Here is a 15,940-nt window from a genome sequence, read left to right as displayed (position 1 = left end):
GTCATGAACATATGCAAGGCTGCATATCTTGAGCTGAGACGCATCAGCTCAATTCACAAATATCTTTCAGTTGATGCCACTAAAACACTTGTGTGTTCATTAGTACTTTCAAGACTGGACTATTGTAACTCAGTTCTGTCTGGTTCATCTCAATATCTACTCCAGAAACTTCAAAAAGTTCAAAACAGAGCTGCTCAGATCAACTTAGAGTACCACAATCAGAGCACACCTCCCTGCTGCTCTGTACCCTACACTGGCTATCCATTCAATCCAGAATCAAAGACAAAATTTGTTCTCTGTGCTACCTTTCACTGTCGGACTCTCGTCCAACATACCTATCCGACCTCACAGATGTGTACACACCAGCAAGATACTTACGCTCCTCTTCCCATTATAAAAACAAAGTCATATGGACAGCGTTCTTTTGCATACCAAGGCCCAGCAACATGGAATGAATTGCCCACTGAACTTAGACACAAAGACACAGTGATCACTTCAAGAGGGCTCTCAAAACTCACTTATTTCAACTGCAAGAACAAACTTAAAGACCTAATAATGTTTCCTACCTGAAATATTCTCAGCATGTTTTTTTATTTTTTAATGTTTTTCTAACTTCGTGGTGTTTGTTTTTGTAATAATATTATCATATGTTTTTTATCTTATAGGTGTTGTCTAATGTTGTAAAGTGCTTAGAGCTTCCAAAGATTAGGTGCTATACAAAGTCCTCATTATTATTATTATTATTATTATTATTATTATTATTATTATTATTATCTAAGAGTTCAAAATGTCTGGTAATATCAAACTGCCTTCATCAGCAACTACGGTTAAACATGTGACTTATAATGGTCATGTGATACAAGGATATTGGTGACAATGGGTGATAATTTAAGCCCCACATCACTGTTCAGTGTTGGTTTCTGATGTCATATTTCACTGATGAGACATTCTGAATTGAAGAAGTAAAGCATGTGAAAGCTGCACTATGAGTAAATGGCTATCTAGAGTGGTTTCAAAATTCCACAGAAGAAAAAGCACCAAACAGAACCAGAAGTAGCACAAATAAAACCATCACTGGCATAACATATACTGTATCTGCTGTTTATCAAAAGTCCTAACTAGAGTATTCAGACAACATGGGAGTAATATATATCACAAACCATCAAATTGTTTAAATGAAACAACTTACACATGTGAAGGATAAAATTGAAAATATTTCACAAACTGTGAGGTTTAACATTTCAAATGTATTGATTGAAGGAGGCAAATGAAATATGATTGTGTAGGCCAACACTCATAATGGGATGAGGGGCTTGAATTACCACCCATCCATACCAGTCTCCATCTATCACATGATCATTATAAGTCACGTGATCAACAGTAGTTGCTGACGAAGGCAGTGTGATATTGCCAAATATTTTGAACTCTAAGATATCCAAGTCATTTATGCTCTGAGTAAAGTTAAATTCTAATAATCATTAATTTTTCATGCTGAATGCCAGGCTGAATGGATGATTTGTTTGTATAACTTGCGATTCTGTGATGCAAAAAGTCCCCACATGAACACAGGAATATTTAGTTGTGATTATCAGATGAGGTGAAAAACAGTAAATGCTGATTGTCCATGTATGCTGGATAAAATGCACAATGGATAATAGCAAAACAAAGAAATTCTTTCTTTGGTGAGGCATGCTGGTTAAGTGAGAGTACTGCATGGTGATGCAGTACTAATTTATATACATGAACTTTTTGGATTATAGCCACCTGATATAAATAGTCAATAACAACAGGTCTTGTCATAATATTCTCAGCCAATTATATATTCTTCAGGCATACACTGTAGTCAACTGGAATGTTTTACAAATTCAGGAACATCTGAAGACCATTCAATACAACAAAGAAACTTAGAGATCTTTACAAATATATGTATTAGGACATTAATGAATGTTAACCTGAGCAATTCTAGATGGAAATTTATATTTTTACTAACTGTAGTAAAACGGTCATAATTTAAGTTCTATTCTATCCTGACACTATGTTGTTAATACTACATGATCAAGATTTCTCCTTGCTTAAGAAAACTATAAATGTCAAATGAAAATAGGTACATTCTGACATTTTGTCTTAAATTATAGAATTTAAATTAAATTGAATGAGACAAAAGTCTTAAAAGTCATATTATGTGAAATAATGTAACCTGATACATATTCTGTTATCGTATCAGAATCCAATATAAAATAGTTTTGTGTAACACAGAATAAGCAAAGGCCTATTTATAGAAATTCTTGTGACAAGAAATTTTTAAATCTCAGTTTGGCTTATGGCTTTCATGTGACCACCATGTAATAATTTTCCTAGTCCTAGTTTTTATGACTTTTTCTCATATAATGTATTCAACAGTCATGCCTAAATAAGTACACACCCCTCTCTTTGGTCAAAATACTACCAACCACCACCCAAATATTTGCCTTAGTGAAAGTATGTCTCTATCCAGCCATGATTTGAAGAAGGTACTCTACCTAAAGCATTTTTATTTTCTTTGAACTTACCACAGAGTATACAAATGTCTCATTCATAACTGAACACTTAACATAATGGGTTAAATAAGTCTTACAAATGAATCACAGATTTTTAAAAATAAATTCAGCATTACTATATTGGAAAAGACAAAGGGAGCTAACTCTTCAAATATATACATACATATGATGGGGACATTTGTTTACAGCGGACATGGGCAACTTCCTCCAGGGGGCAGGCCAGATAAGTGATTTTTAAAGACACATGCTATTAAGTAAATTAATGGATAAAATGATGTCATGGGATTATTTTGCCCTCCTAGATTTACAGTATCATCAATGATAGACTTTTATGATTATCTTAAATGCAAAAATAATATCTGAAGCAGACAGTGCAAGCATTACAATCATTAAAGTACTTACATTTTTTAGTTGTACATAACTCACAAAACTGAATGCAATTTTATTTTTTTTAAATGGTGAATTAAGAACATGACTGTGTACTAAATTTGACAGTTCTGGCACCTTGATGGTCCAAGAACATGAAATTACCTTTTGAATATTCGTATGCAACAACAAGTATTAAACATGAAAAAGGATATATTGCACAACATTCAATTAACAAAGCTATAATTAAGAAAAATACATGTATATCACATAAACATAATTAACAAAGATATATCACATAGATATAATTAAAAAAGATACATCTGAAACATAAAACAAAAAGCATATACTTAGATATGCCTGTGAAACTTAAACTGACCTACCTAATAACAGAAAGTACTTTTGTCTGTTTTAGTCTGATCTTGCTTGTGTATTAGTGAAAGAACACATTTGTCTGTATATATATATATATATATATATATATATATATATATATATATATGTTCTAGATTGTTGGGGGGTGTGATATCAATGGGCATTTTTCAGTTTGCAAAAGAATTAACTGCATTCAAAAATCTGAACTTATATATGAAAATCTCAAATAACTCTCATTATTTTCAGTCTTAAATTAAAAATAAGATTTCAGCCATTCAATTTCACAGTTAAGACAAACCATATTGAATATAGAGTAAATCACCAATATACATGTAATAATTATCTCTAAATTATGTACATTAATGAATCGTGTTACATTAGAAAAGGGCAAGCAATCTACCATGCTTGTAATGAACTACTTTATCAAAATTTGATTAATCATATGTTTCAGATACACTGGTCAACAGTGAAATCATTACTGACTTGAAAAGGCCCTAATCTGTAGTATTTTGGTGTGCCGAACACGAATATAACCATGAAAAATTTGTATTGGCTCTCGTTTTGAAGATATTCATATACCTCATTTTCTATGTTTCACTGTGTAAATTTCTCCAGTAGGACTGCAGCAACATCCGGAATAATGATGTAACATTGCATAATACCATCATGCTCACATCATCCACAGTTGATTGCATCATTTTCTGATGCAATGCAATACTAATGCCATGCGGCTGCTGAAGTAAGTTGACGTCAGCAGTGTACTATACATGTGTAGGCCTATTATACTAATGCCAGGCGGCTGCTGAAGCTGACGTAAGCAGTGTACTATATAAAGCCCAATCAGATAGGTTCAGCATTTAAAATATTTTAGACGTTGTGCGAGACAGTTCAAGCTACTGTTACATAAAACTTATTATTTTATCCATTTACGTACAATAAAGAACAGTAATGCCTCGAAAGTGTGTTAATACCGCGGACAATTTTTGCTATATTTGTGGGGAAGTGACATTTGCCAACCAGAAGAAAAGTATCAATTCTCAAGTGAAGAAGGCATATCATCTTTACTTCGGATGCAAGGTTGGTGACCAAGACAAGCCTTGGGCTCCGCATATATGCTGTGCTACATGTACAACACAGCTTTCACAGTGGTTGAATTGCAAAAGGTCATCAATGCCGTTTGCAGTCCCAATGGTGTGGAGAGAGCCAAGCAACCACCTAAATGACTGTTACTTCTGCTTGGTTCCTCCTCTTTCCGGCGGAATAACGAAGCGAAAGAAGTCGAGAATAGTCTACCCAAACATTCCGTCTGCATTGAGACCAGTTCCACATGGTGAGGGACTTCCTATTCCAGAACCTCCAGCAGAATATTCTCTTGATTCATCTGACGAAGACAAAGGTGAGTCGACCTGTTCTTCTCCTGGTCCATCAGCATGCAGTGATCCAGATTTTCACTGTGGTGCATCATCAACCCCACACAGAATAACACAGGAAGAACTAAATGACCTGATTCGTGATTTGGACTTATCAAAGAACAAGGCAGAATTGCTAGGATCAAGACTCCAACAATGGAATCTTCTAGAAGAAGATGTCACAATTACTGCATATCGAAAGCGCCACCAGCAATTGGAGCCTTTCTTCAGAAAGGAAAGTAATCTGATATTCTGTTCCGATATTGAGGGCCTCATGAATGCTTTAAAAATCACTCATGACCCACAAGAATGGAGACTATTTGTGGACTCTTCGAAACTGAGTCTCAAGGCTGTGCTTTTGCACAATGGAAACATTCTTCCATCTATTCCAGTAGCGTATGCTGTCCACATGAAAGAGACATACGATAACTTAAGGCAGCTACTGAATTCCATTGAGTATAACAAGTACAGCTGGCACCTCTGTGGTGATTTGAAGGTAGTTGCCCTTTTAATGGGACTGCAGCAAGGATATACAAAATACATGTGTTTCTTATGCGAGTGGGATAGCCGAGCAAGGGAAATGCACTACATGAGGAAGGAATGGACTCACAGGCAGAATGTAGCCATTGGAGAGAAGAATATCCAACACCCAGCTCTGGTTGAGGCTCAGAAAATCTTGCTACCACCCCTTCACATCAAACTAGGTTTGATGAAGAACTTCGTGAAAGCCATTGACCAGACTTTGCCAGCATTCCGATACCTGCATGAAAAATTCCCTCGACTCAGCGAAGCAAAGATTAAAGAGGGAGTTTTTGTGGGTCCTCAGATTCGAGAGCTTTTCAAAGATGACCGGTTCAACAACTTGCTGGAAGGTGACGCAAAACAAGCATGGAATGCTTTTCACCTAGTTTCTACAAACTTCCTCGGAAATGTTAGGGCAGAAAACTATAAGGAACTAGTAGAAGACATGTTGATGAAGTATAAGAAACTTGGCTGCAATATGTCTCTAAAGATTTGTAAAAATTTGTTGTCCAGTGATATCAATAGTGAATCTTACATTAGTGAGTAAACATTATAAAGCATTATTCAAATGAATTAATTAGAGCATTTACAGTACTTGACTAGTACTTTTGTTTTATGACAATTTGGGACTAAAACTTCTGGACAAATCAAAGCTCTCCAAATTGTTTGCACTAAGTATTTCATAAACAAACTCAATATCAAATGTGGCAAAGAAAATGCAAACTGACTTTTCACAATTGTTTTGATTTTCATGACATTTTCTTGTTCCTTAATATTAGATATGTCTCTCTTTTGTAAAACATCAGCAAAAGGAATCAAGGACTCATTTGAACTATGTCCATGTACAAATACTATGACATGGCAGAAATTAAGTTTTTTGTCGTAAACTTTGATTTTTCAAATGAAAATTCATGTAAACTGTAATACTTAATGCAGACAAGTTATCAATTACTAATATCAACAGGTCAGACTTCAACAAAACAAAAGTACTAATCAATTAAATAAATTATTTGATAGTAAGCATTTCTGAAAACCATTCTCTGAAGATTTGTACTCCAATATCATGCACTTTCTGTACTCATCGTGCAATGCAAGATGGACTATATCATGCAGACTATAATTTTCTATACTCTTGTCCCACCAGTTGTTGTCAACAACAGTTCTTGTCATGATTCACAAGAAGCACAGGCCTTGAAATTTAAATTATTTGTGTTGTCTCAGCTGTTAATGGCTTTCAGATTATGTTTGATCAGCAATACAGACTTATAAAAATATTCAAAACATGGACCTAAACAGTAACAAATCCAGTTCGTTTACATTGCTTTGCTGGGTGAAATTAGCTTGTACTGAATCTATCTTGCATAACTGAGGACTAATATGGATACGTTTATGTTGGGAACAGCTAAATAAATCTACACATTTATGAATTAAATTAGTGGTAAATTATTCACCACAATTATATTTACTCCATGGACATCAACTTAATAATATTCTGAGATCTACCCATTTAGGATGATTTTGAAAGCCACTGATGGAAGTTGCAAAGTCATTTTTGGATCAATGGTGCATTATAGCATAGTATTAGGTCCCCAAAAAAAATTTAAAAAAATAATGTAACAAAAGAGAAAAAAGGAACACACATACTGAAATAAAGCCTACAAATCAGATCGATATATTACAGCATTGTAAAGGAGGATGACATGAACTTGATTAGCTAGGTGAGGACCTCTGCTCCATTTAGGCTATATTTAAAATGGCCTTATGGCAAGCTGTTTGCAAATGGGATTTAAGTAGTACCATAGTTTGCAAAGAGGTAAATTAATTTTTTATGCTGAAGTATTGAAAATATACTGAAAGATGACTTTGAAATAATGTTTGTATTAATGACAAGAACTGGAAGGATACAAAAAGTAATGGCAAACAAGACAAGACAAAACTGAATTCCCGTAATGTACGATGTCGGATAAAGAGCATCTTTCTAGAATGTTCAGATAATACATTAATTTGTTTTCTTTCCAGAACTGCCACCACAAATAATCATGTGGTAGTTGTGAGGTACACCATTTTTGCAGCTGACCTTGTCTTGCAAGCAAGATGATTTTATTTACCAATTCTCATTGTTTATCAACCATACGCACCTTCAAAGACAGTATTGAGACCCACTGTGTCAAAAAAAGTAATACATTTAATGAGAAAAAGAACGAGTGATAATCAGAAAAAAAATGTTATGTTAACTGAATCCTCCTATCTTTGTACATGGCACATTAGGATGGGGAATTCCCAGAGACCAAAAATAGCCCCAATTGATGGACATACTGTATACCAGTAGTACTTCATGGCTTGGTCATTATACATAATATGATGTTGACTTTAATTTGTTATTTATGAATTGTCATTGATTTGGCACCTCTGGCATTTCTGCTTAGCTATATTTTTCCCAGAACTCCCTGTCCTGTTACATATGGTCTATTTTGCATGTATTCACAGTTGGGTTTTTTAACAAACTGTTGTGTAATATGGGAAGTAACTCTTACTCATTTGATACAATTGCAATTCTAACAGGTAAGACTCATGTAAAATTAAAACAAGTTATTCCCCCTTCATTAATTTTTAACTTGTGTTTAAAGTACAAGATGGATAATACTTTAATTGTTCCTGTATTTTGTTTATTTTTTTTATTACCATAATATGACCTTTTGAGGTATACAGTTATAAAAACCAAGCTACCTGTAGACAGCAACCACACAAAGTGATCTCGTTTTGATCTGATCCCAAGATTCTCTCTTCTCTGCTAATTTGGTTGTAACTGGAGAAATGGTGTTGGAATATGAACTGACACAAATTGTATCTAATGTTAAATAAATAAATTCTAGAAAGTAGGTCATAGTGACCCAAGTTTATGTGAGACACAGTCAATTTTAAATAAATCCTGCAAAAGGGGTCACATCAATCCAGTTTTCATACACCTTCATCCTAAAAATCACCAACAATGTAAGATTAACACTTGTTTAAATTTGGTGTAGTAAAACAGCATTTAAACCCTGGATATGGGGAATAGACAATGTACAGACTTGCGAGCAGACCCAAATCTACTGGCACATTGTATAACTGCTGATGAAAGTCTACAATGTATAGGCTCAAAAACAGACCCAGATCTACAGGCAAACTGTATAACAGCTGACATGGGTCAGCAATGTACAGACGTACAAGCAAACCAACATCTATTGGCACATTGTATAATAGCTGATGTGGGTCTACAATGTAAAGACTTGCAAGCAGAACCAATCAATTGGTACAGTATAATAGATGATCTGGATCTACAATGTACAGACTCCCCAATCTACTGACACATTAACAGCTGATCTGGATCTACAATGTACAGACTCCCCAATCCACTGACACACTAACAGCTGATCTGGATCTACAATGTACATACTCCCAAATCTATTGACACACTAACAGCTGATCTGGATATTCAATGTACAGACTTCCAAATCTATCGACACACTAACAGCTGATCTGGATCTACAATGTACAGACTCCCAAATCTATTGACACATTAACAGCTGATCTGGATCTACAATGTACAGACTCCCAAATCTACTGACACACTAACAGCTGATCTGGATCTACAATGTACAGACTCCCTAATCTACTGACACACTAACAGCTGATCTGGATCTGCAATGTACAGACTCCCGAATCTGCTGACACACTAACAGCTGATCTGGATCTGCAATGTACAGACTCCCGAATCTATTGACACACTAACAGCTGATCTGGATCTACAATGTACAGACTCCCGAATCTATTGACACACTAACAGCTGATCTGGATCTACAATGTACAGACTCCCCAATCCACTGACACATTAACAGCTGATCTGGATCTACAATGTACAGACTCCCCAATCCAATGACACACTAACAGTCCAAATAAGCTTAACCCATCATCATTTTCCTCTCTGTTGTCATCATAAAGAATTGAATACAACAGTAACATGCAGCAAGTGGGATAAGGGAAATCTTTCGGTCAGGTTTTAAGAACACTTCAACCCATGCCTAATATGATGTGTGTTCATAATTAAAAATAAGCTTGAATCTTTTAAAGTACATGAAGCAGTTCTGAAAAGACAAAAACCAATAATATTTCAGTTGCAATCAGGTTGGTCATAGTAATATTAATCATCTGGGTAAGTTGAACAACGATTAGCTTCCAACAAAAAATAAAACTTTAAAAGTTTCAATTCAAACTTTTTCCTTAGAATCCCTATGACTTTATATTTTTAAGTTTTATCTCTATTTCTCTTACTCAATCTTCCCTCTCATCTCATCTGTCTGAGCTGTGTATAACGAACAATTCAGACATCTACCTATCTGTGGATAATGAACAATTCAGCAATCTCCTATCTATGTATAATTAACAATTCAGCCATCTACCTATCTGTGTAAAATATAATATTTAACCCTTAACCAAACTGCATCCTGATGGCTGACCCAAATTTATTATCAAACATTAAATAGAATATGTCAGAAGTGATTAATTAATATGTGTCTTGCAGTGGCTGGACTTACCTACATGCTGTAGATGAAATTACCCACTTGTTGATTGGAAATAACCCATTTAATTTGATATTATAAAGCTACCTTTTCTTTCATTATTTATAGTTCTTGTGCAACATTCATAGTCACATTTCATTTGTTCAAGATCCCTACTAATATTTGACCTGGCTGCATAACATTAAGTCAGACATGTATATGTATACAAAATTCCCATAGTGTTCAGAATATGGTCCTTGTAAACTAATTAAACCAGAAAGTCTGGACTTGAATGGTGAGCCCATGCATAAAAAAATACTCATCAAAGCCTTAATAAAAACTGTTCACGTACTGGAAAATGGACTCAGTCCAAGCATACATTAGATGTGTTTGAAAGAGGGGCATTACTGGAGCAAGATGGAGGCTGAATATGAATAAATTAGCATTTTCACCCAGGAACTTGCACAAGACACTCTTTGAACAGAAACAAAATCATGTGTTTACATGTGTACATAGAATAAATTGAGACCCCTTTTGCTTAAAAATAAAAGCCCCAATATCACTTTTTCCAGCCAAAAATGTATATTTTTGGTGCATAAATTGGGGAATGTGTTTACGTTAATGATGTCATCAAGGTCATATGAGTGACAAATACTGTTTTCTGAACCATCATTACACTTTGAAATGTTTGGTAATAGATAACCTTGTGTTCACTGAAAACTCCATGGTTAAACAAGAAAATGTAACATATATCATTCAGAATTTCAGCCTGCTTGATATTTTTTTTAGTATTTCCAAGGGCAGTGCTTAATTTTTAGCAAACATCCTCAGGCAAAGCAATTAATGTTTTCCTCTATATTGTAAAATCCTGATTGGGTTCTACTTTCCATGACACAAGTCAACCATAGCATGCATATCACATTGATATAAATTTTCAGGACTAAATACACAATGATGCAAGCAAGGGTGCTATATTTACACAGTTCAATTTATTCAATTCAGCAAAGTTCAGTCTTTCAGTCTTTAGAACTTTTTTTCTGGTTGCTAAGCCAATCTTGCTAACTAACAGGCTGTACACAGCATTATGAGAGTTTTATCTTTCTTGACAAGGGCCTTTATCGATTATCAACAACTGACTGGGCTTTAGATGCATACTTTGTTCTTTTTTCATGGAGAATACTTCCATGTTAGCACCAGTACCATTATTATTGAACCCCACAAAGTCTGACACCTCAGTCGGAAGGGTTGAGTGACAGTATATCATATTTGTCAGCAGCCATTCGCCTAAGCATAGGCTTATATAACTTGACCTGAACAGCATTCTTAGGTCAACTGCTTTATTAAAAATGTCAAAAACAGTATCAACAATACATTACAAAGCAAGTTTTCTATTTACTTTTAAACAAAAGCTGAAAAAAAATATCAACTATGCAGTTTAAAATCTCAGTCTGTATATATTTAATGCATCTTATTAAAAACAAAGTCTAAATAATGACTATGTGACTTGTGCGCCATGTTTTTGTTCCTCTTTGAAGAGCAAATCTTATGCACATGCCTGTGTGAAAATGCTAATTTAAACAGCGTACAAAAAATAATGTACCACTACATCTCACTGTCCGCTGCTGTGGGTTCAACAAAACTACTCTTCAATTATTCCAAAATGACTTAGTTCTTACCTGCCAAGTCCACAAAGGTTAGCTTGCCCCGTTTAGTAATGTAGAGATTTTCATCATCTGGATCCTGCTGCTCAGAGTCAACTGTCAACATCAACATACTATGGCTACGACTAGAGAATTCATTTAGGCCATGTGATCCTGTCTGGCGATTCCGCATACCTGAAACAGATATTAGTAAATCTACATACATAATGAAATGTGCACAATTTTGAAACTGTAATATGAAATATTCCTAATTCTTCATAATACCATGAATTGTACACTGTCATGCTTCAGGACAAGTATGAGTACATATTTAGCCATGCATGTACCTACCAGTCCAATTTTATTTTTACTTCAAGGACAAGTACCAGTACATATTTAGCCATGCATGAACTTACCAGTCCAATATTATTTTTACTTCAGGACAAGTATGAGTACATATTTAGCCATGCATGAACTTACCAGTCCAATTTTATTTTTACTTCAGGACAAGTATGAGTACATATTTAGCCATGCATGAACTTACCAGTCCAATTTTATTTTTACTTCAGGACAAGTACCAGTACATATTTAGCCATGCATGAACTTACCAGTCCAATTTTGTTTTTACTTCAGGACAAGTACCAGTACATATTTAGCCATGCATGAACTTACCAGTCCAATTTTGTTTTTACTTCCAGGACAAGTACCAGCACATATTTAGCCATGCATGAACTTACCTGTCCAATTTTGTTTTTACTTCTAGAACAAGTGCCAGTGTATATTAAGCCATGTATGAACTTAACCTGTCCACTTTTGTTTTTACTTCTAGGACAACTACTAATACATATTTAGCTATGCATAAACTTACCAGTCCAATTTTCTTAAAACTTCTATAAAAATACTAATATGTTAAAGCAGTCCAGGCTTCTTGCAGAGGCCTGCATTCAGGGAGAGTCCGCAGGGGCTTCACATTATTTCCTGGAAGTGGGGGATGTGCACAAATGCAAAACACTGAACAATGAATGATAAATGAGAACAGAATGAAACACCAATACATTTCATGAATGGATTTGAAAATCTAGTTTTAGGTTGCTCAATTTCTGTGGTTGAAAGCATTTTGCAAAATAATCCAGGATCAGATTTTTTTACAATGAATTGTTTTTAACCCTTTGTAATTTGTGGTATTCTTATCTTGAGACAGAACTATCATTACTGCCATGACGACATGATCAGCACTGCTTGTATCTGTACAATATTTATTTGAACAATTGTAATTAAAAACATAAATGGCTGATATTAGATACCCACTGTGTATATATTAGATACCAATGGTGTATATATTAGATACGAATGGTGTATATATTAGATACCTATGGTGTATATATTAAGTACCCATTGTGTATACATTAGATACCTATGGTGTATATATTAGATACTCATTGTGTATATATTAGATGCCTATGGTGTATATATTAAGTACCCATTGTGTATACATTAGATACCTATGGTGTATATATTAGATACTCATTGTGTATATATTAGATACCTATGGTGTATATATTAAGTACCCATTGTGTATATATTAGATACCTATGGTGTATATATTAGATACCCATTGTGTATATATTAGATACCTATGGTGTATATATTAAGTACCCATTGTGTATACATTAGATACCTATGGTGCATATATTAGATACCTATGGTGTATATATTAGATACCCATTGTGTATATATTAAGTACCCATTGTGTATATATTAGATACCTATGGTGCATATATTAGATACCAATGGTGTATATATTAGATACCCATTGTTTATACATGTATATTAAATACCTATTGTGTATATATTAGGTACCCACTGTGTATATATTAGATAGCAATGGTGTATATATTAGATACCCATGGAGTATATATAAGGTATCCATTAGATACCTATGGTGTATATATTAAGTACCCATTGTGTATATATTAGATACCCATGGTGTATATATTAGGTATCCAATGTCTATATATTAGAAACCTATGGTGTATATATTAGGTATTCATTACATATATATTAGATACCCATGGTGTATATATAAGATATCCATTGTGTATATATGTATATACTAGATACTCATGGTGTATATATAAGGTATCCATTGTGTATATATGTATATGTTAGATACCTATGGTGTATATATTAGATACCCATGGTGTATATATTAGGTACCCATTGTGTATATAATTTTACATTTATTGCAGTTGAGTTGTGCCATTGCACTAAAAGCACCTTTATTAAGACAAGATATGAAAGCTCAGATTCTTTCCCTTTAACACACTGGAAACAGAAAATCTGACTTCTGTAAATGCATTTCCATTTTTGTATCAAACATGCAAATATTAATGGAAACGATGTATGAAAGTGATAAATGCAAAATCTGAGCATATACACCTGCATGGCATTATAAGTCAATTTAATCAGTGCAGTTAGCAATGTATCCTGGGTCTATCCTTCTTTGTGAAGACCCATCCCAGGAGTCATAACTTTGAAACCATCAAAATGAACACGTTATACAACCAGCCTTGTAGCTAAGATATGTTCCTGACACTAGGGACTTGACCCAAGTTTAACATCTTAGAGATTGTTCATATGGTGTTTCAATTATTCAAGTTTTTCTATTTTTAGTAACATCAGCCATATTTGATGGCAGATTGGAATTACTTGTGTAAACTTAGAAGCCCTTCATGCCAAAATTCTTTCAATTAAATTTAGTCAAATTCTGTTGAGTAACATTTGAAAAGAAATCATTTAAAAGATTTTCTATTTTTAGTAATGGCAGCCATATATAATGGCAGATTGGCATCAGCTGTATAATCTGAATGTATTTATTACTATCCCATTGTTTTGCCAAATTCAGTCTATTTCTGCTGAACAGTTTATATAAAGTCATTAAATCTTTTGTATATTTTTAGTAACAGTGACCATATTTGAAAAGAAACTGGCATTATATGTTTTTATACAAATCTGAATGACCTCATGCCACGATGCTTTCTGTCAATTTGGTCACATTCTACTAGGTGGTTATTAAATAAAAATTAAAGATAGGAATTTAGAACTGATGCATCATAGACACCAAATGCACCACAAACAACAAATGAAGGATCATACCATAAGCTCACATGGTCTTATTACCTAACAACTAATGTACATAAATTAGTTATGAATCAATTATACAATTATTCATACTATTCAGTCTAAAAAAATTAGTATATTTTACTTATTTTTTACACTTGAACAATGACACATTTTTCAACATCTTCAACTGAAATCATGCAAGATCGGTACCTTCAAACTGATACAATAAAACTGTTGAAATAGTTTACTTAACAAAAAATGACCCCATTTTTGAAACAGACTTTAAGGAACAAAGACAGCAGGGACAAAAATAGCTACTGTATGAGAAGAGATTTAATTGACTAGATATGGTGATCTTATTTCTGGACAGGTTGAATATTTTGCTGGAGAGGAAAACTTTATATTTATTTGTCTGGTGGGTAAGTGGACAAAAATGCAATTTTTTCAGCAATGATGATCCCATTAAGGTTAAAAGAAATCTCTATCAATTTAGATCTGTATCAGTGTTTTAGTCTATTTAGGATTTTACTAAATATGATTTTTTTTATAAGTAACTACATCACTGTATTTTTTATCTTTAGAGAAAACAGAATTTATAATCACAAGTTACTCCACAAAACTGTGAGCGAATTACTCTGGGATGTAATTCAGTGTCTAATTTTGTCAACGTGTCTAGTGAAGAAAACGATACTGGATGACCTCTTTTGGAAATGATAAGGAGATGACAATGGAGGTCTTTTGTCAAACGAAAACTTTTGCCTTTAAAAAGCTCAAAGAGCTTGTAAACAGAAGGCATGGTGACATTGTATTGTTATTGTTCTGCTGGAATAGCATACCGCTGATACTATCAATATGATTTATTGACTTGGGCATAATACACTGGTAGAGTTATTGACTTTAGTAACTGTTAAATCTCGGACAAAATTCAAGGCCATTAGAAGTACAGGTTTTTTATGGCCGAATCAATCAATCATACAATGTTACTCAATGTTACAAAATAAATCAGACTTGAACAGAAGAAAGCACACATTTTTTTAATGATTTCTTTGTTTTCAAAGAGTAAACAAACTACAGCAAATACTGTTAACACATTGTTTACTCAATCTGTTCATGGAGATACTCATTTATCAAACTCTTGCCTACTATGGTAATCTCTGATGTTGTTGTTGTTGTAGGGTTTAACGCCATTTTTCAGCACACAATAGGCTACACATGGCGGCCAGTATTAATGGTGGAGGAAGAACCCGGGAAAACCCCAGAAAGAACCACTGACCCACGAGAAGCTACTGGCAAGCTTTCTCACATACCCACATTAGCCGAATCCGAGACTCAAACCCTACCAAAGGTGAGATGGCAGTGATCCATAACGGATAGCGCTTTAGACCACTTGGCCACTCGGGGCCCCAGTAATCTTTCATGGTCTTTACCTA

The 15,940-nt window shown here is 34.2% G+C and overlaps 1 protein-coding gene across 1 annotated transcript in view; it reads right to left on the bottom strand.

Moving 5' to 3' along the window:
- LOC149775071 (uncharacterized) overlaps positions 1-15,940 on the bottom strand; it is a 95,083-nt gene that overhangs the window by 68,747 nt on the left and 10,396 nt on the right. Inside the window, exon 2 of the mRNA XM_089944335.1 lies at positions 11,424-11,582. Coding sequence (XP_089800461.1) covers positions 11,424-11,582 — 159 coding nt within the window. The remainder of the gene's footprint in view (positions 1-11,423; positions 11,583-15,940) is intronic.

This window comes from Sinohyriopsis cumingii, chromosome 19 (assembly GCF_028554795.1).
Source record: "Sinohyriopsis cumingii isolate HCF-2022 chromosome 19, ASM2855479v2, whole genome shotgun sequence".
Classification (NCBI taxonomy): domain Eukaryota; kingdom Metazoa; phylum Mollusca; class Bivalvia; order Unionida; family Unionidae; genus Sinohyriopsis; species Sinohyriopsis cumingii.
This window is presented reverse-complemented; position numbering and strand designations above follow the sequence as displayed.